Raw genomic sequence first — 24350 nt, 5'->3', positions numbered from 1 at the left:
ATTCCGTCCGTCGTCCCGAAGCCTTTGAAAAATCGAGGCTACAATGGGACATTCTGAGGCTATCTGAGAGGGAAATTGTAGCAAACTGTCTGTCAACATTGAAAAAGAAAGAAGTAATCTTCTGCCCCGGACAGTCTTTGGCTTTCTTCCGTTTTGTGCCGCGGGATGACGTCTTTAAATGCCCAAGTGTCAACAAAAACAACTCGCAAACTACTTCTGTCAAAAGCTCCTGCGCCGGTGGGTGAAAGGTCATTCAGTCTCGAGAAATCTCGCTCTACAAGTCAGCTGACCTTGTATGTAACCCATGTCAAATCTCGCGAGAGTAGCCGCGACAAGTAAACAACATGGCGCCTCAAGGCCTCTGCATGCTCTTGCGACAAGGCTTTCGCAGATGTCTGCGAAAAGCTAGGTGTAATTTATCGTTGAGCGGGCAGTAATAGGCGTCTCATCTCATTATCTCTAGCCGCTTTATCCTTCTACAGGGTCGCAGGCAAGCTGGAGCCTATCCCAGCTGACTACGGGCGAAAGGCGGGGTACACCCTGGACAAGTCGCCAGGTCATCACAGGGCTGACACATAGACACAGACAACCATTCACACTCACATTCACACCTACGCTCAATTTAGAGTCACCAGTTAACCTAACCTGCATGTCTTTGGACTGTGGGGGAAACCGGAGCACCCGGAGGAAACCCACGCGGACACGGGGAGAACATGCAAACTCCACACAGAAAGGCCCTCACCGGCCCCGGGCCTCGAACCCAGGACCTTGCTGTGAGGCGACAGCGCTAACCACTACACCACCGTGCCGCCCCCAGTAATAGGCGTGCGCAATGTTATTCACCGCCACAACGCAAGGGGGCGCGAAGTCGCGAAATCGCTAGGAGTAGTTGGTGGGTGTGGTTAGTGGAGTGTTTATCCTCCGGTTACTTATAATGACTAGAACTGGAGTCGTATAGATGTACGTACTTCCTCACTTCCTCGATCAACCGCTCTTCGTGCTGCTTTATCTTCGCTAGTATTTTTAAAAATGGCGGTTGTGAAAACAAACCAAACCGGGAAAGTAGGGAAGCGGAAGTGCGTGTACAGCGGATGTAGAGTGGACCAATCGGAGCCCTCTTGTCTGCGACGCTGTCTGCGGTGGTCACAATTTTTGGGAGGTGCGCGCAGAGCGTCTGCGAGGGGGGGGCTTTGCAGACGCCATCTGTGACGCCATCTGCGAGGACTGCGTTGTCAGCATAAATTGGCCTTCAGTCTGGAAAACGCCAATTCGGATTGTTTTTGCACCGTCTGGCGGTGTATCTACTATGATTTGGAATATTTTTGGAGTAATTATAACGTATTTGATGATCAGACACATTGTCACGTGGTGTTGCTGGGATGTTTTCACGGAGAAAAAATTGTTTTGAGAAAGATAGCATTGTGACTTGGGGTTCAATGGGTATTTCGGTAAGGGGGCGCACGCCGAGAGTATTAGGGCGCAGCGCCCCTGTTCCCCGGTTTAGACGAAAGCCTGTTGTGTGCCTTTTTAGCATTTATCAAACTGCCAACTATAGTGTAGCTCTTGCAGAAATTGTATCCCTTAAAAGAAAAAGAGGAATTCTCAGCTCAGGCTTTTGAATAGCCCAAGTCAGAATATGTTAAACATAATTGCCAATAATGAGGCCATAACAATAGCAAAGGCCATAAACATAAAGTGGAGCATAAATTCAACCAGCTCAACACAAAAACCGCATTCCCTGAGAGTGAGAGACATTTTTTCACTTGAAATTAAAGTGCAGTATTTGGAAACGCATGGCTGGATTTCTTATCTAAACTTAAAGTGCACTGTAATATCTTAAATATTAAAAACAAAAGGGCTGGCTATCAGTATAAAATATTGCATAAAAATTAAACACCCTGCACTTTAAAAACAACACTCCTTTGTTCACTTTTTCATATTCTTCTGCAAGAAAAATCAATTTGTCCACATTTTCTGCCAAGAGGCAAGACCTACTTGCAGTGACCATGTCCCCTGCCGTTGAGAAAACACGTTCACTTGGCACAGATGTACCTGGGACCGCTAGGTTACGTTGTGCCAACTTGGCAATGCGAGGATACTTGCGCTCATTGTTCTTCCACCATGTGAGTGAGTCTTCATCCACAGAGATGCAGCCTGTGGCCTTGTATGAGGTGACATCTTCACGAATGATGTCTGACAAAGGCTTTGTGCTCCTTTTCCTCTGCTGTAAAAAAAAAAAAAAAAAAATCTGCAAATACCATTGCCATGTAGGGCTGCATGATTCTGGAAAAAATGTGAATCACGATTTTTTTTTTTTTTGCTTTGAGATTACGATTCTTTGCCACGATTTTTTTTTTATGCAAAATGTTTATTGCACTGTTTATAACATCTGCATTGCTGAGGTTATTTATCTTTTTATTTATCCTGTTTGTTTGTTTTATTAATTTTATAGGCCTAGTTATTCTGCTTAATTTATTTTTGTCTACATCCATGTATTTTCTTCATGTGCTATCCTGGTTTTTTTGTTCGTGGAGAAAGACGCACGTTGGCCGTAAGTTTGTCTTACAACCTGAAAAAAAACGTAAGCGGCCGTAGAGTTTGTTTGACATGACAAAGAACCTCTGCAGCCAGTCTACGGCTCGAAAATCAGCACGTCACACGCGCGCCCTCAGTGCGTTTCTTGCGTTTTTTGCACGTAGACCGGCCGTAGGAGCACGTACAGCCGGTTGTGACCGAGGCTTTACAGTATATACTTCAATTAAAAAAAAAAAGTTAGGCTACGATGCATGGCTGAATGTAACGAGAAGAGAAAATGGAGAATGGATTGCGTCATTCTTTATTTACTAGTTTATGAGTTCAGTTTCTGCACTACATTACACGCATTCATATTAGTCTTGGTTACATCGGCGTTTTTTGTTTAAATAATACTTAATGAGATTAATGTTTATTGTTAATGATTAATTTACAACCCCGATTCCAAAAAAGTTGGGACAAAGTACAAATTGTAAATAAAAACGGAATGCAATAATTTACAAATCTCAAAAACTGATATTGTATTCACAGTAGAACATAGACAACATATCAAATGTCGAAAGTGAGACATTTTGAAATTTCATGACAAATATTGGCTCATTTGAAATTTCATGCCAGCAACACATCTCAAAAAAGTTGGGACAGGGGCAATAAGAGGCTGGAAAAGTTAAAGGTACAAAAAAGGAACAGCTGGAGGACCAAATTGCAACTCATTAGGTCAATTGGCAATAGGTCATTAACATGACTGGGTATAAAAAGAGCACCTTGGAGTGGCAGCGGCTCTCAGAAGTAAAGATGGGAAGAGGATCACCAATCCCCCTAATTCTGCGCCGACAAATAGTGGAGCAATGTCAGAAAGGAGTTCGACAGTGTAAAATTGCAAAGAGTTTGAACATATCATCATCTACAGTGCATAATATCATCAAAAGATTCAGAGAATCTGGAAGAATCTCTGTGCGTAAGGGTCAAGGCCGGAAAACCATACTGGGTGCCCGTGATCTTCGGGCCCTTAGACGGCACTGCATCACATACAGGCATGCTTCTGTATTGGAAATCACAAAATGGGCTCAGGAATATTTCCAGAGAACATTATCTGTGAACACAATTCACCGTGCCTTCCGCCGTTGCCAGCTAAAACTCTATAGTTCAAAGAAGAAGCCGTATCTAAACATGAACCAGAAGTGCAGACGTCTTCTCTGGGCCAAGGCTCATTTAAAATGGACTGTGGCAAAGTGGAAAACTGTTCTGTGGTCAGACGAATCAAAATTTGAAGTTCTTTATGGAAATCAGGGACGCCGTGTCATTCGGACTAAAGAGGAGAAGGACGACCCAAGTTGTTATCGGCGCTCAGTTCAGAAGCCTGCATCTCTGATGGTATGGGGTTGCATTAGTGCGTGTGGCATGGGCAGCTTACACATCTGGAAAGACACCATCAATGCTGAAAGGTATATCCAGGTTCTAGAGCAACATATGCTCCCGTCCAGACGACGTCTCTTTCAGGGAAGACCTTGCATTTTCCAACATGACAATGCCAAACCACATACTGCATCAATTACAGCATCATGGCTGTGTAGAAGAAGGGTCCGGGTACTGAACTGGCCAGCCTGCAGTCCAGATCTTTCACCCATAGAAAACTTTTGGCGCATCATAAAACGGAAGATATGACAAAAAAGACCTAAGGCAGTCGAGCAACTAGAATCCTACATTAGACAAGAATGGGTTAACATTCCTATCCCTAAACTTGAGCAACTTGTCTCCTCAGTCCCCAGACGTTTACAGACTGTTGTAAAGAGAAAAGGGGATGTCTCACAGTGGTAAACATGGCCTTGTCCCAACTTTTTTGAGATGTGTTGTTGTCATGAAATTTAAAATCACCTAATTTTTCTCTTTAAATGATACATTTTCTCAGTTTAAACATTTGATATGTCATCTATGTTCTATTCTGAATGAAATATGGAATTTTGAAACTTCCACATCATTGCATTCCGTTTTTATTTACAATTTGTACTTTGTCCCAACTTTTTTAGAATCGGGGTTGTAGGACAATGCTCGATTTTGGTTGTTTAAAATACCTAAGGGGTACTGGGTAAACTAGGTCTACAGTGCGAAATATTTATAAACCTCTGATAAAAACCCGCCGAGCTAACATCAAACCTGCACAATTTTTGTCAACCAGTCCGAGCCATTTTTGCCCGCGAAGTAGAATTCGAAACCGCCCAATCTGGCAACACTGGTTTCCACACACTCAACTGCAGGCGGGCTTCCTCCACTGACTGAATCACGTGTTGTAAAGACGCTTTACCATCGGTCGAGGGAGGAGTCGGCGGCAGTGCTGCCTTTAGGGGCGCTTGAAAAAATCCGGGAAGAAATGGGAGCATTTGTTTGTGATGCCGCTCGTGAAATAAAATGCTTAAGAATCGTTGTTTCGAAATGAGATCACGTGTATGTGTGAATTGAGATCACGATATTTTTTTTTTTTAACAATTTATCATGCAGCCCTACTCCGGGTGGCCTTCCATTTCTCTCCCACTTGCCAGTTCTACAGGTGACGTGACTTGCAGCAATCCACACTCCAAACCTCTTCTTTCGCCAGAGAAACTGTCTGAGGTCACATACAGGCACAAGGCCACATTGCGCATGAACTGTCGAACTGTGCGACGCACACGCGTTCCGAACTGAGACAAGCGAACCGAACGGTTCGGGTATTTTTTTCATGAACCGTACCACCCCCAGTAAATGTCCATCCTATGTTGTATGTATACGTTATGTGCTATTGAGGTATTTCACCTGACGTCACAGGGTCATGTGATGCCCCGGTGTCCGCCATTTTGAAGGTCAAGCTAGCTAATGTCAACAACATAGTAGCTAGTATGTTACTGTAGCAATGTTTACGTTCAGTCATTTGGATGACTGTTAAAACCTTTCAGTCTCAAGTTTTTCCTTTACTGTATTTACTAGTTTACTGTAATTATGATCCGGCAGCTATTTACACCGGATCCAGTGTAAATAGCTGCCGGAGCGCGCTGCTTAATTTGAGGGGGAGCAAGCCGGAGCGTGCTCCGGCAGCTATTTACACTGGATCCGGTGTAAATAGCTGCCGGATCATAATTACAGTAAACTAGTAAATCCAGTAAAGGAAAAACTTGAGACTGAAAGGTTTTAACAGTCATCCAAATGACTGAACGTAAACATTGCTACAGTAACATACTAGCTGCTATGATGTTGACATTAGCTAGTGCTAACAGCTAGCTGCTAGTACACTGCTACAACACAGACACCGACCCTAATAATACAGTTCTTGGTCATTGCCTGGTAACAGCAAATTTATAACGGGCCATGTCTCAACAGACTAAGAAGTTATTTCAGTGACATTTAATAACATTTTGTTTATCCTGAGGACCGAAAGTAAATGAAAATGTGAACAAACCTTAGCTGTAATAAGATGGCGACCACCGGCTCCAGGGACGACCCGCTGATGTAGGCATGTTACCCAGCCTGACACAAAATATTTGTAGGCATCCAAACTCTTATACGCTTTCAGATCAATACCTGTGTATGGCGATGGGTTTTTAACGACATAGGTATACAGATCACGTGGGCTGAAGTCAGGTAAAGACGAGGGCTTCGTGTACTTCCGTACGTCAGTGAACAATCCTGGTGGAAGCAGGTAAACGTCGTTCTCTAAGCCTGCTAACCTCATTTTTTGCAAATACCTCTCCCTCTGCTCGCCCTGTAAATGCCCTACGTCGCTGGATAGTGAAGGTGTTTTCTGCATCTCGCTCCTTTTTTCTTTTATGTTTTTCGTTTGTCGCCTTCCTCGCATTCAAACTGATTCGAGCCGTGACGTCCAAAATGGCAGCCTAACGATGCATCACATGACTTGGTCACGTGGATGAAAAACCTCAATACTGTATACAATACACTGTACTACAGTATATACTCATCCATATGCTCCACCCTGATGCCCTACTTCTGGCTGGAGTCTCATCGCGTTGCTCCTGTGGAGGACGGCCCCACATGGACCTTGGAAAATTGCGCTCGGAAGACTGTTCTGGACACTTAACGATTCAATTATGCCTGAGGACGACAGTTGACTTGTTAACTTTCGGACTGCGGTTGTCGAACAGGTTTGCGCTCGAGTTTCCGTCAACAAAGCAGACTTGATGTGAAAACTGATTTTTTTTTTTTCCTGGTTTCACAATTGTCCTTTGACTCTATAGGACACAGTAATAGAAGCGAGTTATTTATAATCACGCTATCTGTTATTACCCAAATGAGGATAGGTTCCCTTTTGAGTCTGGTTCCTCTCCAGGGTTCTTCCTCCTGTCATCTGAGGGCGTTTTTCCTTGCCACTGTCGCCACAGGCTTGCTCGTCGGGAATACGTTTGGGATAAAATGGCTCATGTTTCAAGTCTATAACCTTCTGTAAAGCTGTTTTGTGACGGTGTCTTTTAAAAGCGCTTTTCGCATAAACTTGACGTCGACTCACCCACGATAAAAAATGCGTGCACACGGTTCAAGTCCTTGAGGGACTGGGTGTTGAAGGATACATTAATCATAATCATAGGCTCGGGATTATCAGGAGCTGCGCGTGTACATGTGTTTCGACCTTGTGAGGGGTCAAATAGGGACCAGATGTCCTCATGATGATAGGATCGTGTCAAATGCTGGAACAATCACCCAGCTCTCACAAAAATACTGAAGATGGGTTTGGCGTAGACCAGGGCATAGCATAGAAATTAATCGTCTGGGCCTCACAAAGGTCGAAAAACATGTTTGTGCGTCACTGAGCAAGTTTTCTTATTATTTGCATCATGACAAGAAGACGTCTTCACTCCTTGGAGGCTTTTTTTTTTTTGGGTCCCAGTTGTGTGCGTGTACACACACCATTTAATTAAGAATAGGCTTTACTGTGCAGTTGTGGCAGGCTATTTGTGTGCAAGAGTGTAAAGAGATTGGCTTTTGAGAATGAGCATCCCTTCGGGGTGTGTGTGTGTGTGTTGCTCTTGGGAGGAGAGGGGAGGGGACACGTGTCCAAACCTGCGTCTCGTTGTCACGCTGTTGGGTTTGTTATCTAACTGTGTGTGTGTGTGTGTGTGAGAGAGCAAGCAAGAGAGAGGGGTGGGGTATGGTGGGTTTTTTTTTTTTTTTTTAAAAAGTGATTTCTGGGTCTGATTTGTTGGTCGGTGCTCTGTTTTTATTAATTCCAGTCAGAGGTTGATTGGCTATGGCTCTGACCTGCATTGACGTTGCTTGGGTTTATGACGCCATTTAATCGAACGTAAAATTAATCAGTTTCAAGTAGGGGTGGGTATTGCCAAGGACCTCACGATACGATACGCATCACGATACTTGAGTCACGATACGATACTGCGATATATTGCGATATTCTACATAGTTCACTGAAAAATGTAAACGCATTGAGGGCAATTCCATGTAAATGTCAACCTCACCATGCAAAATTAAAGCAACATGTAATACATCAAAACCACTCCCAGAGATATCACCTAGGCCTGTATTTTATAGATGTGAATAAGTTGAACCAATTTGTAACCAACCTAATATGTCACTGTCAGTCTTTCTTTCTTATAATGTAAACCCCAAGCTAAAATCAACTTTGATCATGTACAATTCTATATTATTGCCACAAGCCACAGAAACGTATGCTAAAATCCACAAAACAGCAAAACAATAGCCATCCTAAATATTATTTAAGAACTTTGATAGTTTTAGCTGATATTTAGAGAGTTTTTCAAAGGGTTATGGTGGTTAAATTGCTGATTTTCTAAACATATGCCATGTCTATTTCAGACGCGTCACATCCATAACGCTGACTTTTCCTTCCGAAACTCTGCATGAAATACAAAATATTTTAAACAAAGATTTTTTAATATTCACCTTGGACCCCTCTATCAAACGGATATCTCCATTTCGACATTAGGTTTACAATTTCACAGAGTTTGATAAAAATGTACAGTCACCCAAGAAAAGTGATACTTTTTCTGTCACATCCATAACGCATCTTTTATTGGCGTTTTCTGGCATGCCCTAGATGTACTATGGGAATTGTTCTTGTTCTATCACTTCTCCAGTATGGTACAGCCTTAAAATATGCAACACCTGTTTAAATACTGGGAGACAATAAAACATGCACTGGGTCATTTGTTGCCATTTTGAGTTCAAGTGTCACGTCCATAACGCTGGAATTGCTCATATGCATCTTAAAATCCGAGTTGTATGTACATCAGATGATAGTGATAATTCATGGGACAAACTGAGTCCAAGATGTCTAATCTTTAAGCAAAGCCAATAATTTGTCGAGTCCATGGTTCAGCCTGACTGAACTGTAGTTTAACCCGGAGATCCTCCACGCCCTCACTGGTTAGCCTCGCCCCAGAAATTCTTCGAAACATGGGAATTTTGAGCCTGAACTGAAGAAGGCATTGGTTTCTTGTTGGCAAGTATGCCGTTTTGATTGGCTGGGTGGAATTCGCTTCCCAGTGGTGTTGGCATCAGTACTAATCTTGGTATTGGGTGTTTGTCCAACACCAGGCTCATTTAGTCATGCGATATAAGCCTAAGTATATCGTCATGGTCGTGAACAGACGACACAATAGCAGTCTGGACGAATTTCATGGTTAATGATAATCTCAATCAAAGGAAAGCAGGCTTTAATCTGCCCTCCTGCAAAAATACCAAGAGGATTTACTGCAGCATCTTCTTCCAAAGAAAAAGTCCATGACGAGCCTCAACTAAAACCTGAGAAAAGGCCAGGCTTAATGCAAGTGTGTCTGGAAAGCCAAGCTTCAAAGTCCCTGTGTGTAATTTGCAGGATCTTTGCATATTGTGGACATGAAGAAGAAGCAATAGAAAGTGTCGTCTGGGCAGACAATTGGCAAAGAAAAGCTCAAGCTATGACGATGTAATTATCACAGCCGGTAAAAGTTGAGATTCTTGAATGTGCGTGAAAGATTTGGGGGGGTTGGAATAGGAGAAAATGAGATGGATGTCCTGTGTCGATAGCTTGACAGTGTATTCTCTCACTTTATTCTCCCTTAGGTGCAGACAGTTCCTCCACCACCACAGGGAGCGCGTCTCCTGTCCCCAACTGCTACGAGTCCCTGGAAGGAGGAAGCTACTCAGGTACGCCTTGTCTCTTTGAACTCTGCACGGCTATACCGGGTGGATTGTCCGCAGGGCGATCCTTCAGGAAGTCATCGCCTGCCATTTTGTGGAAGTCATGCAGATTTCCACAAAATGGCACGCGATGACTCCCTGAAGGATTGTTTTGAGGCATTTGGCAGGAGGGAGCGTCTTGGGGAAGCCAGGGAGAGAAGTTTTGAGGAAGGTGGTGGGCAAGTTGGCTTGAGGTGTCTCCAGGGAACTGGAGACTCTGTCTTGGGGAAATCAGGGGGTGCCATCTTGAATTCAGCAGAAGGTGTTCTGGGAAATTAAGTGGGAATTGTCTTTGGGAAGTTCGAAGGAAGTGTCTCGGGGAAGCTAGGAGATGGTGCCGTTTTGGGGAAATCGGAAGTTGGAGCAAAAATTCCATACGGGAGTGTCTGGAAAGTGTCTTACTGCCCTTTTTATTTCTTAAGATGTTTAAAATCCCCTCTCTACCTCTTTTTCCTAGGCTCGCCTGCTGTTCTGCCTCCTCCTGTTCCTCCAAGTGAACCCACCAAACCGGCCCCGCCCTTTGGCTACAACTATCCAACCATGCAGCCTGGTTACCAACAAAGCCCAGCCCCCCGACCAGAGCCCATCCCTCCACAGGGAGCATATAATCAACCTGGATATCAGCCATATTCACAGGTCATTACAGGCAATCATGAGGGGTGTTCACACGGCAACTTTTACTCCGGTGTAGCACCGGGGCTGCCCCGGTAGAGCGTTCACACGGTACAAAGTTATACCGGTGTAGCCCCTGAAAGCTGCTTAAACCGGTGCAAATCTAACCCTGCTCGGGAGGTGGTTTCAGAAATTTACTCCGGAGTAAATGCTAGTTTGCGGGGCAGCACCGATATAAAATGGGACGTCTGAACGCTACAGGGATAGACTCGCTACGCGTGAGGAGAGTTGATTACATACGGGCATTGCATAATTTGCATCCTGGTATTTTGCGCTTCCAAAATGGCGAATATCAACAACAACAGAACTGCGTGTCTTCCAGTGTTGCCAGATTGGGTGGCTTTAAGTGCATTCTGGCGGATTTGAACATATTTTGGGCTGGAAAACGTCAGCAGTATCTGGCAACACTGGCGTCTTCATCCACGTTCTTTTCCCGGCACTTGGTGATTCCATGACAACCGGGAAAAGGAAGTACATTTTCACGCATGTGCATATTTAATTTCCGCATTATTACTATCGTATAGCACGGTTGCAAAGACTGCCGTGTGAATGCAAGTGGGGCTGCACCGGTGCTAACACGCTTCTCTGTAGTAAGCAGGGTTGTGACGTGTGAACGCTCCACAAAATTTACACCGGTGTAAGATATATCGCAACAAAATACATCGGTGCAGCATCGATGCAAATAAGTGCCGTGTGAACACCCCTATAGTATTGACAAGTTGGACATGACTACTACAGTTGCTACATTCATGTGGATATGGAGTGTGAGCTTTACAGAACAGGTGTGTGTGTGTGTGTGTGTGTGTGTGTGTGTGTGTGTGTACACGTGCAGCCATTCCCCAGTCTGAACCAGCTCTCGACGGCATTGGGTGGACTGAGTGGAGTTCCTGAGCTGGAGGTGGAGGCCCTGCGCCCTGTGAACCTGCTGCAGGAGAGAAACATGCTCCCCCCAACACCCCTCGTGCCACCTGAACCCAAGCTCAGCAGTGACCTCCGCAAGGTCAACTGTAGCCCAGAGTAAGCCTACACGCAGACGCACAATATTTGCCCCGTGTCCGAAATCGCTCCCTACTCACTATATAGTGAGGTCGCCGTTTTGTAGCGCTGTCCAAACGTACGATCAGAATTATCACACCCTATATCGTGCACTCGAAGTATCCCACAGTGCGTCACGGAAAGCAGTGTACAGCCGATGGTTCCTACCAAAGCAATATATCCTATCGTGCATTGCGGTCGCGCTGAACGAAATCAAATCCAAAGCCTCAAATTTGATTTCGTAAAAGGCAGCGGCAAAGAAGAAAGTATTCAGCCTTGATGTCAAAGAACTGAAAAATGCAGCGCACACAAAGTACTTGGTATTTATTAATGTGGGAAATGCGCTCAGTATAAAATGAATTTATCACGAATGCACGCACATGTTGTTGTTTTATTATTTTGAAAACCCACCAACTGACTGATCTGGCACGTTTTAATTGTGCGACGATAACGACGTAAATAACAGTGTAGTGTCCGAAAGCCTTTTTTCGTTTTATCAACGAGCTCACGATATAGTCCTCTATATTGTAATTCCCTATAGAGTGAGTAGTGAACGAGTGGGTGATTTCGGACACAGGGTTGGTGATTCCAATATGGGGGGGGGGTTCAGTGTAGAATGGTATAATTGGCAGTCCCCCCAGGATTCCGCGGGCCTTTTTTGTGATTGTTGCGGGGCTAAAACGTCTGATGTTGCGGGGGGTTTTCCAAAAAATTGCGATGAAAGTTGAGGTGTTTTTTAGGTTTTTGTTGCGATTACATTGCGGGAGGAAGTGAAAGTTGTGAGAAATTGTTGCGATTTTCTCTTTTTGTGATTAAAATTGAGTGATGTGTTAAATATTAAGTTATTACTGAAAAACTATTGATTAAAAAAACAAAGACACTGAGAAATGGTCCTATAAACAACTTTACCAATATAAAAGGTTACCAGGACTACAAAAATGCAGAAAAATAGGCTTTACTTATCCAAATGCACCTGTTGGTTCAAAAGTTAGTGCATAGAACCTCACAGCACAACATGAAGTTACCTTAAAATATAATATAAATGCCTCAGCTTTCATGTAAGAAAAAAAAAAACTATTAATACTAGTACTGTGTGCAGGCAGTCTCTCCTGAAGACTAAATTAAACATTAATTATAAACTAATAAAATAAATGGCTCAGGCTTCATAGAAGAAAAAAAACAGTTTGAACAGAATCTCGCAGTATGATGCTGAAGCTGCCTAAACAATGGAAAATAAAATACCATTTTGGCAAAAATGTTGGCATCCATTAATTTCTTGCATTAAGTAAAAATAATAATGTAAAGTGCGCACAGTCCTTCACTGTAAACATAACACACTTTCAGTAACAGAATTTAAGCCTACATAAACACTGACTCGCACATGCAGTGTTGCCAGATACTGCTGACGTTTTCCAGCCCAAAATATGTTCAAAAACTGCACAATCTGGCAACACTGCGCACATGCTGCTTCTCTTGAACGTCTACACGGAAGTAAGGCGGAAGGTAGTTTGTCGACGTCACCAACGATTGGTCAAATTTGCGGGAAAGTTGCGGTGATTGGATATAATTGCAACACCGCCCTGAATTCGTGGAGATTGGTTGAATTTGCGTTGAAGTTGCAAATCGCAACATCGCGAAATCCTGGAGGGTCTGAATTGGACAAATGGGCCGACCAGTATTGATGTTTATACTACCGACATGATTGTGTGTGAGAGAGAGAGAGAGAGAGAGAATAATTCTCTATGTAATGTAGAACTTAATATCAAAAAATCTTGGATCATATTACTGAAGTAACTCAAATACGATTTTGTGTTTGTGTAACTTAGCATCAGCTTTCTTCCAGCATAAATGGATGAAGAATCAGCATTTCCAGCATGGGGTGGTGTTTTTGTAGAAATAGAATAACGCCTCCGAAAAGTAATCTTGTATATCTTAATGTGAACTTTTTGTTTTGGCTCTTTCAGACAAGCTTCACGTTATTTACTTGAACTCTGTCAGATAAAAAAAGGCACCTGATCACGGAGTTAAAGTGCCATTCCACCATTGGATGTATTCTTTGGCATAAAATACAATATATTTTGACAACATGTATATAAATGGTATCACTAGATAGAGAAATCTTTTAGCTTCAAAATGATATATCAAACATTAATTTTTTGACAACGACAAATATATTAATTTTGCAACCAAAGTCACCTACCCTTTTAATTTCCGCGCGTGATGTCATCGGCAGGTTCCCCTTCTTGTGTACCACGTGACGTGTGACGTGGCACATATTAGCAATGGCGGATAGAACACGATAAAAATAATACCAATAAATCTAGTTAATACCAATAAATCTAGCTAACTGAAAGATTAACTCAAAATTTTTTGCAATTTTTTTGGCCCCCATATACGAGGAGAAATGACTCTCTCACTTTGGGGGTTTCCTGGTCTAAAAATAGACCGACACGTGGTACACAAGAAGGGGAACCTGCCGATGACATCACGTTTCACTACCGCGCGGAAATTAAAAGGGTAGGTGACTTTGGTCGCAAAATGAATATACTTGTCGTTAAAAAAATCATGTTTGATATATCATTTTGAAGCTAAAAGATTTCTCTGTCTAGTCATGTTGTCATAAAATATATTGTATTTTATGCCAAAGAATACATCCAATGGTGGAATGGCACTTTAAGCTTATTTTTGAACTCAGACTGACATGTCCATTTCTCTCTCGTTTTTTCATTCTCTCAGTACATTTCGCTGCACTTTGACCAGCATTCCTCAAACCCAAGCAATGCTGAATAAAGCTCGTCTGCCTCTTGGACTCCTGCTGCACCCTTTCAGAGATCTGACGGTACGATAAACCAGCATCCATTTCCTTTTTAGAGAAAATGAAGTCTTTCTGTTGTTTGTGGACTGTTTATGACATTTGAATGTGGGGAAAGGGGGCATGGATTTGAGTGGGACGGACGGGCGGGTGGATGTGGCTAGATTTTAGAATTTAGAGTATTTTTTAGAAGGCTACGAATATTGTGTAAATCTAACTAAAATGTTTATATCATCCATTTAACAAGCAGTTTACATTCCCCGTCTTTTACTTAACGATCCATTTTCTTTCCCGACATGAGCGATACCATCGCTGGTCATAAATATAGTACGGAAAATGTGCCGGCGAGGTCTGTTTATCTGATTACATCGTCCAGTCGTCCAGCCATTTCCTTGTTCCTCAACTCTCCTGTCTCTTCTGCTCACTTCAGCAGTTGCCGGTTATCACCTCCAACACTATCGTCCGCTGTCGTTCATGTCGGACGTACATCAACCCGTTCGTGTCGTTTCTGGACCAGCGCCGGTGGAAGTGCAACCTCTGCTACCGTGTGAACGACGGTAAGAGTCAACAACATGAAGGTAGGATTGAAGGAGGAGCGGCCTTGGTCCGAGACACATGCCATCAGCTGAATTCAAGTTTGTAATATTCAGCCTTGAAGGCCTGAGGGTTCGAGTCCTATCTGTAGATGTGAGGAACAGAACTGACAGACCGTGAGCTTATGAATGTAAAATATGATGCACTTCTTATTTTGTGTGTTTTTATTTTATTTTTTTAATTCTTTGTCTCTCAGTTCCTGATGAGTTCATGTATAACCCGGTTACACGTTCCTACGGTGAACCACACAAGAGGCCAGAAGTGCAAAACGCCACCGTCGAGTTCATCGCCTCTTCAGACTACATGGTGTGTGTGTGTGTGTAAGAAGGATATACGTTTGCATTTCTCTGAATGAGGTTACAGATGTTGCTGTACTCGGGGTCTTGACACAATGCCATGATCTGTTTAGTGCCCCAAATATATCTCTCTGGACTGGGAGGAAAACCTGAAGTGGGTGTGGCCTAAACTGTGGGGGTTGTTTTTTTGTTTGTTTGTTTGTTTTGCCAGCATGGTGTGTGAATTCTGGCTCAAACAGTTCCTCCGCTACATCACTCAAGTTCTTAATTGGTCTCAGATATGTATTCTCCCCCCTCCCCCCCTTTTATTGATTGATTGATTGATTGATTGATTTTTGAATAGGGAGGTATACTGGTTTACCTTTGTCTGTCTAGATAATAGATAAGATAATGCCCTTTATTGTCACTAGTCACACGTACCAGCGAAATTAGCCGTCAACTTCTCATCTCATTATCTCTAGCTGCTTTATCCTGTTCTACAGGGTCGCAGGCAAGCTGGAGCCTATCCCAGCTGACTACGGGCGAAAGGCGGGGTACACCCTGGACAAGTCGCCAGGTCATCACAGGGCTGACACATGGACACAGACGACCATTCACATTCACACCTACGGTCAATTTAGAGTCATCAGTTAACCTAACCTGCATGTCTTTGGACTGCGGGGGAAACCGGAGCACCCGGAGGAAACCCACGGGGAGAACATGCAAACTCCGCACAGAAAGGCCCTCGCCGGCCACGGGGCTCGAACCTGGACCTTCTTGCTGTGAGGCGACAGCGCTAACCACTACACCACTGTGCCGTCTAGCCGTCAACCTGTCCATACATATACAACATACAATTGACATAGGGTAGACAGGACAGGAAGACGGGGATAAAGATAAAAAGGAAATGCAACATGAGGAGAGATAAGGAAAAAAAGAACCCCCTCCCCCACTATGCTCCTGTCAGGAGTACAGTGTGGGAACATTTAAAAAACCTTTGCATAAGCACACAACAACACAGGTACACTTTAAACACGGGACTTGAGGGGGGAATAAGGGATAAGGGGGGGAGGGGAGGAGGTAATCCAGCACAAGCAAGCAGCCGTCCGCTCCTGCAGCCATGAAGGCGCTGGTCACGCACCCGCTTGTCACACTGGGGGTAAAAATGGCGACCGCGGAGAGTTAGAGAGGAATGCGAGGAATGAGTGTCTCCCGACAGTGACCTTCAGGGGGAGTTTAGAAAGTAATGCAGGAAGAGTCTCTTCAAAAAGTACAGCAGACGAGACAAGACACAGAGCACAAGCAGGGGAAAAAAAAAAAAAAGGAGGGAGAGGGAGAGCAGAATGCGACCGCCTTCCGTGGAAGCACTCTGTATGTCCAGAACACCCCTTTTTCTCAGCAACCACAAATGATAGCCCCTTGGTCCCAAACTTGAGCTGGGGGTTCTGTCCCGTTTTCAGGTCTGTCGCACATCAGCTTCCTGTTTACCGACTGAATGTCTGTACAAAACGTATATCGCGCGGATTTACAAAAATTTTGTTAAGTTTTTCTCAGCAACTACAAATCACAACCGCTTGATATTTGGTACCGAGCTTCAGCTTGGGGTTGTAGACCGTTTTCAGGTCTGTTGCGCATCGACTTCCTGTTTACCGACCGAATGTATTTACGAAGCATCTCGGGTGGATTTTGACGCGTTTTCAAGAAGCGAAATGCCTTTTCAAAATGCCCGTTTACCAGGATGCTATTTGAAATCCCTGGGGAGAACGTTGCTCTTTACTTGTTTCAGGGTTAATTATTTGTTGAAGTCCGCATTCATAATCGGTGTCCTGTTCCTTCGATTGCTTGCGTTCTGATATAAGCGAGAGCGGGGGAATGTGCAAGTGAGCAGTTGCTCACAGTTGATCTTTTTAAATTCAAGCCCCACATGAGCGTAAAAACCTCCCACTTGTGTGACTTTTTTTTTTTGTGTCTGTCTCAACCAAATGCCCTGTGAACCGTTCTCCAAACTTAAACGTGAAACGTTGGTATCTGTCTCCGTTCCATTCCATTTGCATGATTTGTGTCTCTTTCTTTCCCCAGCTGCGACCTCCTCAGCCCGCCGTGTATCTGTTTGTATTGGACGTATCCCATAATGCCGTGGAGACGGGCTACCTGAACGTCCTGTGTCAGACGCTACTGGACAATCTGGAGAAGTGAGCCACTTGACCATCATGGGTTCCGTTCCGACTAGAAATCTGGCCGATGCCGAATGAGCCCTGAAAGACTTGGGTGCTTCTCTGAATGTTGCAATACGGCTGAAGTGACGATGCTGTGTTTTGATTTTTGTTGTCTTTTTTTCATCTTTCTCTCCAAGGCTGCCTGGTGATTCTCGCACACGCATCGGATTCTTGACGTTTGACAGCACGATTCACTTTTACAACTTGCAGGAGGGGCTCTCGCAGCCGCAGATGCTGGTCGTGTCCGATATCGATGGTAAAACGTTTGTCCCGTTTTATTCTCGCAGCTAAGTGACGATCGGTTCAATGACAGGCTATCAATAACCATAACTCGAGCTATTCGGGTCAGAGTGTGTTCTGTCATGTGTCTCGTTGATGGAATTATAAGAATAACGAAGCGGTTGAGTTTTGAAAACGGCATCACACACATTGAGAAGCACAAAAATAATTTTGTGTTCAAGCATAAATAAGTCTGAGGAGGCATTTGTATGGGTTGTGATTTTAATATTCGATTATTACACAGGGATGAGAGTTTTCCGCTTTTCGGCGGATTTCCGCTTTTTCCGAGTAAAAATCAACCTTTTTATATTATGCCAAATCTGTTGATTTTTTATTTTTCATTTATTGAGGGGGGTTGGGGTATGTTCCTTCGTGATACTCAAGCGTAATTCATTCCTACGATGATGTTACACGTTTACATTTTCGCCATCTTTAGACTACGTTCAGACTGCACCCTGAAACGACCCATATCCGATTTTTTTGCCCATATGCGACCTGTATCCGATTTATTGACAATCTGAACGACACCGATCCGATTTTTTCACATGCGACCCAGGCCGCTTGGATATGTGGTCCTAATTCCGATGCATATCCGATATTTTCACATGTGACTGCAGTCTGACCGGACAGGTCGCATTCATGCGACCTACACGTCATCAACAAGAGACAAACGTCACTATTCTGCGTTGGCTAATCCCGCCTCTTTGGTGGAAAACAACAACATTTGTACAGTTTTCAGAATTTAAATAGACTTTTATAGAATTGATCAAGCTAATGGTGGATTTGGTAGGGACCTGGATGTTAAATCATCCTGTATTACAAGATTATAAGATTGTTCTGGAAATTTCCAGTAATTTGACACCTTCGGTCTTATTAGTCTGCTGCCCACATTAATCAGATGATTGTGCGAGTTCCGCCGCCGCCACAAAAACCACATCGCCAGGTCTCGCCTCATCTCCATAGCAAACTGCACAGGTGTTTATGCACCTTGAGCCAGCACTGAGAGAAGTTGCAGAATTCAGCTGGCTATAAACAATCTAAATAAATATTTATAAAAATGCAGAAAAAGTTTATTAATATGATGAAATAAATATGTGCAAATTATTAAGCCTGAAGTAAGAGTTTGGTAATACAGCGGCCGTATCCCAAACACTATATAGAGTTTAAAAATCCATTACTTCCTAGTAACATGTAGTGCACTTGTATAGAAATTAGAGAGACATTTAGGAGTCAACCCTTGTTACCAGGCTACACGTTTTCATTTCAGATCAGAAACAAAAACACACACGAGACCTCACACTTGAACACTAACCAGATAATTAAACAAACAAACAAAAAAAGAAATCATTAAACTTGAAGAGTGCGCTTTTTTTTGCTTGCGTATTACGTAGATGTGCTTATTACGTGTCAATTTGCCCATGCGGGACACTTTTGGGTCGTTTTCCGTTCATATTGGAGATCGCATACAAATCTCATATAATTGGTAATGTGAACGGCCTAACAAAAAAATCGGATTTCACAACAAATCGGATATGGGTCGTTTCAGGTTGCAGTCTGAATGTAGTGTTAGTCTCGCCAAGTCTCGCGGTAGAATACGTGTTATCTACAATGTAATTGGCCAAAACATCGCTGGCGAGAGCATGATAGCCAATCATAACAGTTCTTACAAGAGTGTGGGAGAGAACAAAAGCCAATCATAACAGTTCTTACAAAAGTACCCGCATTAGGGTTATAACTTTTTGAACTTTTTTTCCAAAATCAAAGTCCTGCATCATGATTGGATGAACTTTTTGGTATAATTGAAGAAACCAAACTCCATTTTCAACAGTCTTTTTAAAAAGTCCCCCCGGAACAAAAAAGTATTAAATACACATTACAGCCAATGATATATGAAATGTGAAACCGTGCTAAGTTATCACAAGGGCCATTACAAGTCAATTTGACTGAAAATGGATCAATGCTATGTTGTACTGCCATCATAATATACTGGAGTTTCAGTTTCTATTCTTGCTTTCACTTTATAAGCCATGTAAATTTGGGGAAATCTGTCTCGTTTAGTAGTGATATATTGTAGCCTACAGCTTTCCCAGAATCCTGGAGTTTCAGTTTCACTTTCACTGTATTGAGGTATTTCACCTGACGTCACAGGGTCACGTGACACCCCGGTGTCCGCCATTTTGAAGGTCAAGCTAGCTAATGTCAACAACCTAGTAGCTGGTATGTTACTGTAGCAATGTTTACGTTCAGTCATTTGGATGACTGTTAAAACCTTTCAGTCTCAAGTTTTTCCTTTACTGGATTTACTAGTTTACTGTAATTATGATCCGGCAGCTATTTGCACCGGATCCAGTGTAAATAGCTGCCGGGGAGCGCTCCGGCTTGCTCCCCCTCAAATTAAGCAGCGCGCTCCGGCTTGCTCCCGGAGTGCTCCGGCTTGCTCCCGGAGCGTGCTCCGGCTTGCTCCCCCTCAAATTAAGCAGCGCGCTCTGGGAGCAAGCTGGAGCGCACTGCTTAATTTGAGGGGGAGCAAGCCAGAGCGTGCTCCGGCAGCTATTTACACTGGATCCGGTGTAAATAGCTGCCGGATCATAATTACAGTAAACTAGTAAATACAGTAAAGGAAAAACTTGAGACTGAAAGGTTTTAACAGTCATCCAAATGACTGAACATAAACATTGCTACAGTAACATACTAGCTACTATGTTGTTGACATTAGCTAGTGCTAACAGCTAGCTGCTAGTACACTGCTACAACACAGACACCGACCCTAATAATACAGTTCTTGGTCATTGCTTGGTAACAGCAAATTTATAACGGGCCATGTCTCAACAGACTAAAGTTATTTCAATGACATTTAATAACATTTTGTTTATCCTGAGGACCGAAAGTAAATGAAAATGTGAACAAACCTTAGCTGTAATAAGATCAGGGATGAGAATTTTCCGCCGATTGGCAGATTTCCGACTTTTTCAGACCAAAATGATCGTTTTTGAGATCGATGTAAATCCATTGAGAAATTTTTTTTTTTTGGGGGGGGTATGATTAACGATCTGTGGTCACCTTATAACGCAGACATCCCAAGTGTCCCGGAACTTCCGGGAGTCTCCCGCATATTGATAGAAGCAAGCAAGAGCGTGCGCGCGCAACATTAAGGTCTGCATCACGCATCTTAGAATGCAGGGGTGATAGCATTCCGGCGCCGCACCGGATTTCCGGCGTACTGTGGCTGGGGGAAAAAAAAAAAATCTAGTTCGCCCATTGTCCTGTGTCATTCTGAGATGCGCAGATAGACAGTAAAGGGAAATCAGAATGCGCGCGTGCGCGAGGGAGACTGTGTGCAGTGTTGCCAGATACTGCTGACGTTTTCCAGCCCAAAATATGTTCAAAACCCGCCAAAATGCACTTAAAACCACCCAATCTGGCAACACTGCCTGTGTGCCTGTTCATGTAGCGCATGCCAGACAAAGAGCATCTTGATTGGGTTACTCAGCAAAATAAGCCAATCAGCTTTCAGTGTGGGCGGGCTTTTATCTCTTTTCTCGAGGACCGGAGTTTTCAGTTTAGTTGAGTCAGTGCAGCCTACAGGATCGGCATGGCAGAGAGAGCGCGCCCCCCCCCAAAAATATATATCAATTACATGTCATATACAAGTGTGTATCTTTTATAAATGGGGTTAGCTTATCTAATGTAGCATGTTGGGGAGAATCATAGTATCATATCTATATTTCTGATGAAATTTTAGGTATGATAGCATGTATAACTCTCCTACTTATTGCTCATTTCATAGGGGGACGGGGGGAATTGCTGGCATGTGCCGCGCGGGAGCATCTGCCCAAATTTTTTAGGCCGAGATGAACTTAGTTTTTGATTTAAAAAAATTTTTTTTCCAATATGTAATGCCCATTGTACATGCCTGTTCTTTAACTCAAAATCACCATCTCGATCTTCAGATTGACCATATGGTATCTGTATTACATTACACAACATCCTGTCCAGATAAAACCTCGTTAGTCCACACAACAGTTGAAAGGGAAGTGATGAGTGATGTTGAATGTTGCCTGCTTAATATGCAAGACCTCCTGCTACCATGAGAACATCAGAAGAAAGCTTCAGAGAATTATATGATAGAACTTTTTTCTGGTTTGCACTTCATTGTAAAGGATTAGAGTATTCAAAGACATGAATAGCTAAAATGCAGAAATATAATACTGTAGAGCTCGTTTATATTAAAAGGTGCATTGATTTTTTTTTTTTTTTGAAATCATCAAATGTGAATTGATTAAAAACAAGTCTCTTGTACCATATTAATCATTTTCACCTGGGAGTCCACCAAGAAGGGGAATTTATTTCCAAATACATTGCAACTTTTTGCTGATAAAATTAATGGTTTTGGGGTAAAAAAAAAAAAAAGCCAAAAATCATTAACCCCATGGGCCCCGCCCCGCCCCGGTTTTTTCAGACTTTTTAAAATATTTTTCATTCTCATCCCTGTAAGATTGCGACCACCGGCTCCAGGGACGACCCGCTGATGTAGGCATGTTACCCAGCCTGACACAGAATATTTGTAGGCATCCAAACTCTTCTACGCTTTCAGATCAATACCTGTGTATGGCGATGGGTTTTTAACGACATAGGTATACAGATCATGTGGGCCGAAGTCAGGTAAAGACGAGGGCTTCGTGTACTTCCGTACGTCAGTGAACAATCCTGGTGGAAGCAGGTAAACGTCGTTCTCTAAGCCTGCTAACCTCAATTTTTGCAAATACCTCTCCCTCTGCTCGCCCTGTAAATGCCCTACGTCGCTGGATAGTGAAGGTGTTTTCTGCATCTCGCTCCTTTTTCTTTTATGTTTTTCGTTTGTCGCCTTCCTCGCATTCAAACCGATTCGAGCCGTGACGTCCAAAATGGCAGCCTAACGATGCATCACATGACTTGGTCACGTGGGTGAAAAACCTCAATAAGCCATGTAGAGTTGGGGAAATCTGTTTTGTTCAACTAGTGATATGTTGTAGGCCTAAAGCCATCCCAGAATTCTGGAGTTTCAGTTTCTGTTCTCACTTTCATACATGCACTACCATGTCGAATTGGTGAAGTTTGTGTTGTTCAAGCTGTTCCATAGTGAATGGGTTGGCTCAGAATGTCACACAGAAAGAGTTACAGCGAAGTTGAGAGGAACAAGAAGATTTAGAAAAAGAATGTGATTGACCTTCAAGAAATCCACGATGGTGAGAGGGCCTGTCCCATTAGTGCAAACCCCATTAATGGACAGAACAAGAATGCCACTAAAGAGAGACATAATTGGCCGCTTTAAACACATGGCACCAGACATCAAAGGCCGGAAGGATAGACTGAAGAAAATTTCCAAGGAGGTGAAGCTTTTGTGGACTGAACTGAACTTTCCAATAATCTCTGATCAAGCAGTAAGTGCAAAGTTGGAGAAAGTGGTGCAAGTGTTTGATGAACGCACCAGACGGGGAGATTATGGATGTTTAGATGATGTATTTGATGTCACAAAGTTGGATGGGGAATGGCTGAATGCTGAGGACAAAGAACTGTACAAGGTACAACAGGAGAGTAGGGGACAAGTGGGCTACTCCACTAGAAAATGCGCCGACATTAAAACGATTCATCCATCCAAAAGACTGAAAGCCAGCACACCTGCTAGCATGTCAGCTCCTTCATTTGACGCTGTGCAGGAGACTGCAGGTATTATTCTGGTTGTTGGTAGGCTTTACGAAAACTTCATTTTGAGTCCGGGGGGACTTTTTTTCAAAAATATGACCAAATGAAGGTCAATTCCTTTCATTACTAGCAAAAGTTCATCAAAATATGATACAGGGTATAGAGGTTGTAAAAAAAAGTTATAACCCTAACCCGCATCTGTTCTATTTTATCGAAACTTGCACATGTTCATCGTCGCTGCGCTTCAAAAATGCGTTTCTCTTTCGTATCGGCTTTTTTACTCAAAATGCCGAATACAATTGAGAAGCGAGACGAAGCGAAGGTACGTGAAATCGATGCTGGTATAAAAAACAGAGAGGACTGACAAGCTCTTGTCTTTGGCCAAAAAGCTGAAGAAGTCGTCGAAATGATCAAATGAAAATGAGACGTGACTGTGAACTATAAATAATTGTATAAAGTGCACATAGACATTATCCCATAAACTTAGCATTCGTTTGATTTAGTACATTGAACATGTATATGATGGTCAGTAAATCAGAATTAATGCTGACAGTTTTGAAAACTTAAAGGACATGGGACATGGATTTTTTTCTGGGTATAATTATGTATAAAGGACATAAGAAATGCCATCTAAATCACTGCAGGGCGTCAAAAATGTGAAAATCATCACATTCAACTTTTTTTATACATCAGCGTAAAACAATGATTCGTTAATTAGCTAAGCGGTCACGTGACCCATGACATCACAAAAACTTTCCAAGGAGCCAGCGCTTGGGAATCTAATGTAAACAGGTTACCGAAATGGACACCATCGACAGTGACATTCCCGATGTTTCACAGAGATGTGAAGTTAGACCCTATCAATTCGAACCGATAGCTGGAAATTCACATGAACATGGATCTTGTCTTTACTCTGACGGGTCAGATGATTCTGAGAGTGAGGGTTCATTCAATCCCCATGAAACTGAAAGCGGTCAGCTGGATAACACATCCTGGTAAGTTAAAAACAATTCTGCTCAAAGGCTAATGATCTGTTGAAAGAAGTATTATTTTTGTATCGTACATTGAAAGTTCATC

General features: G+C 43.0%; 1 protein-coding gene across 4 annotated transcripts in view; it reads left to right on the top strand.

The window, feature by feature from the left end:
• The window catches only part of sec24b (SEC24 homolog B, COPII coat complex component), a 72247-nt gene that overhangs the window by 28218 nt on the left and 19679 nt on the right, over positions 1 to 24350 (top strand). For 3 of the 4 annotated variants that reach the window (XM_060901204.1, XM_060901201.1, XM_060901203.1), the window contains 8 exons: positions 9592 to 9675; positions 10166 to 10344; positions 11213 to 11397; positions 14152 to 14254; positions 14658 to 14784; positions 15018 to 15127; positions 17176 to 17288; positions 17450 to 17568. In XM_060901204.1, the coding sequence (XP_060757187.1) occupies positions 9592 to 9675; positions 10166 to 10344; positions 11213 to 11397; positions 14152 to 14254; positions 14658 to 14784; positions 15018 to 15127; positions 17176 to 17288; positions 17450 to 17568 (1020 nt within the window). The remainder of the gene's footprint in view (positions 1 to 9591; positions 9676 to 10165; positions 10345 to 11212; positions 11398 to 14151; positions 14255 to 14657; positions 14785 to 15017; positions 15128 to 17175; positions 17289 to 17449; positions 17569 to 24350) is intronic. The other variant, XM_060901202.1, reaches the window with a different exon arrangement.

This window comes from Neoarius graeffei, chromosome 20 (assembly GCF_027579695.1).
Source record: "Neoarius graeffei isolate fNeoGra1 chromosome 20, fNeoGra1.pri, whole genome shotgun sequence".
Taxonomy (NCBI): Eukaryota; Metazoa; Chordata; class Actinopteri; order Siluriformes; family Ariidae; genus Neoarius; species Neoarius graeffei.
Note: the sequence above shows the minus strand (reverse complement) of the source record. Positions and strands in the feature narration are given on the sequence as shown.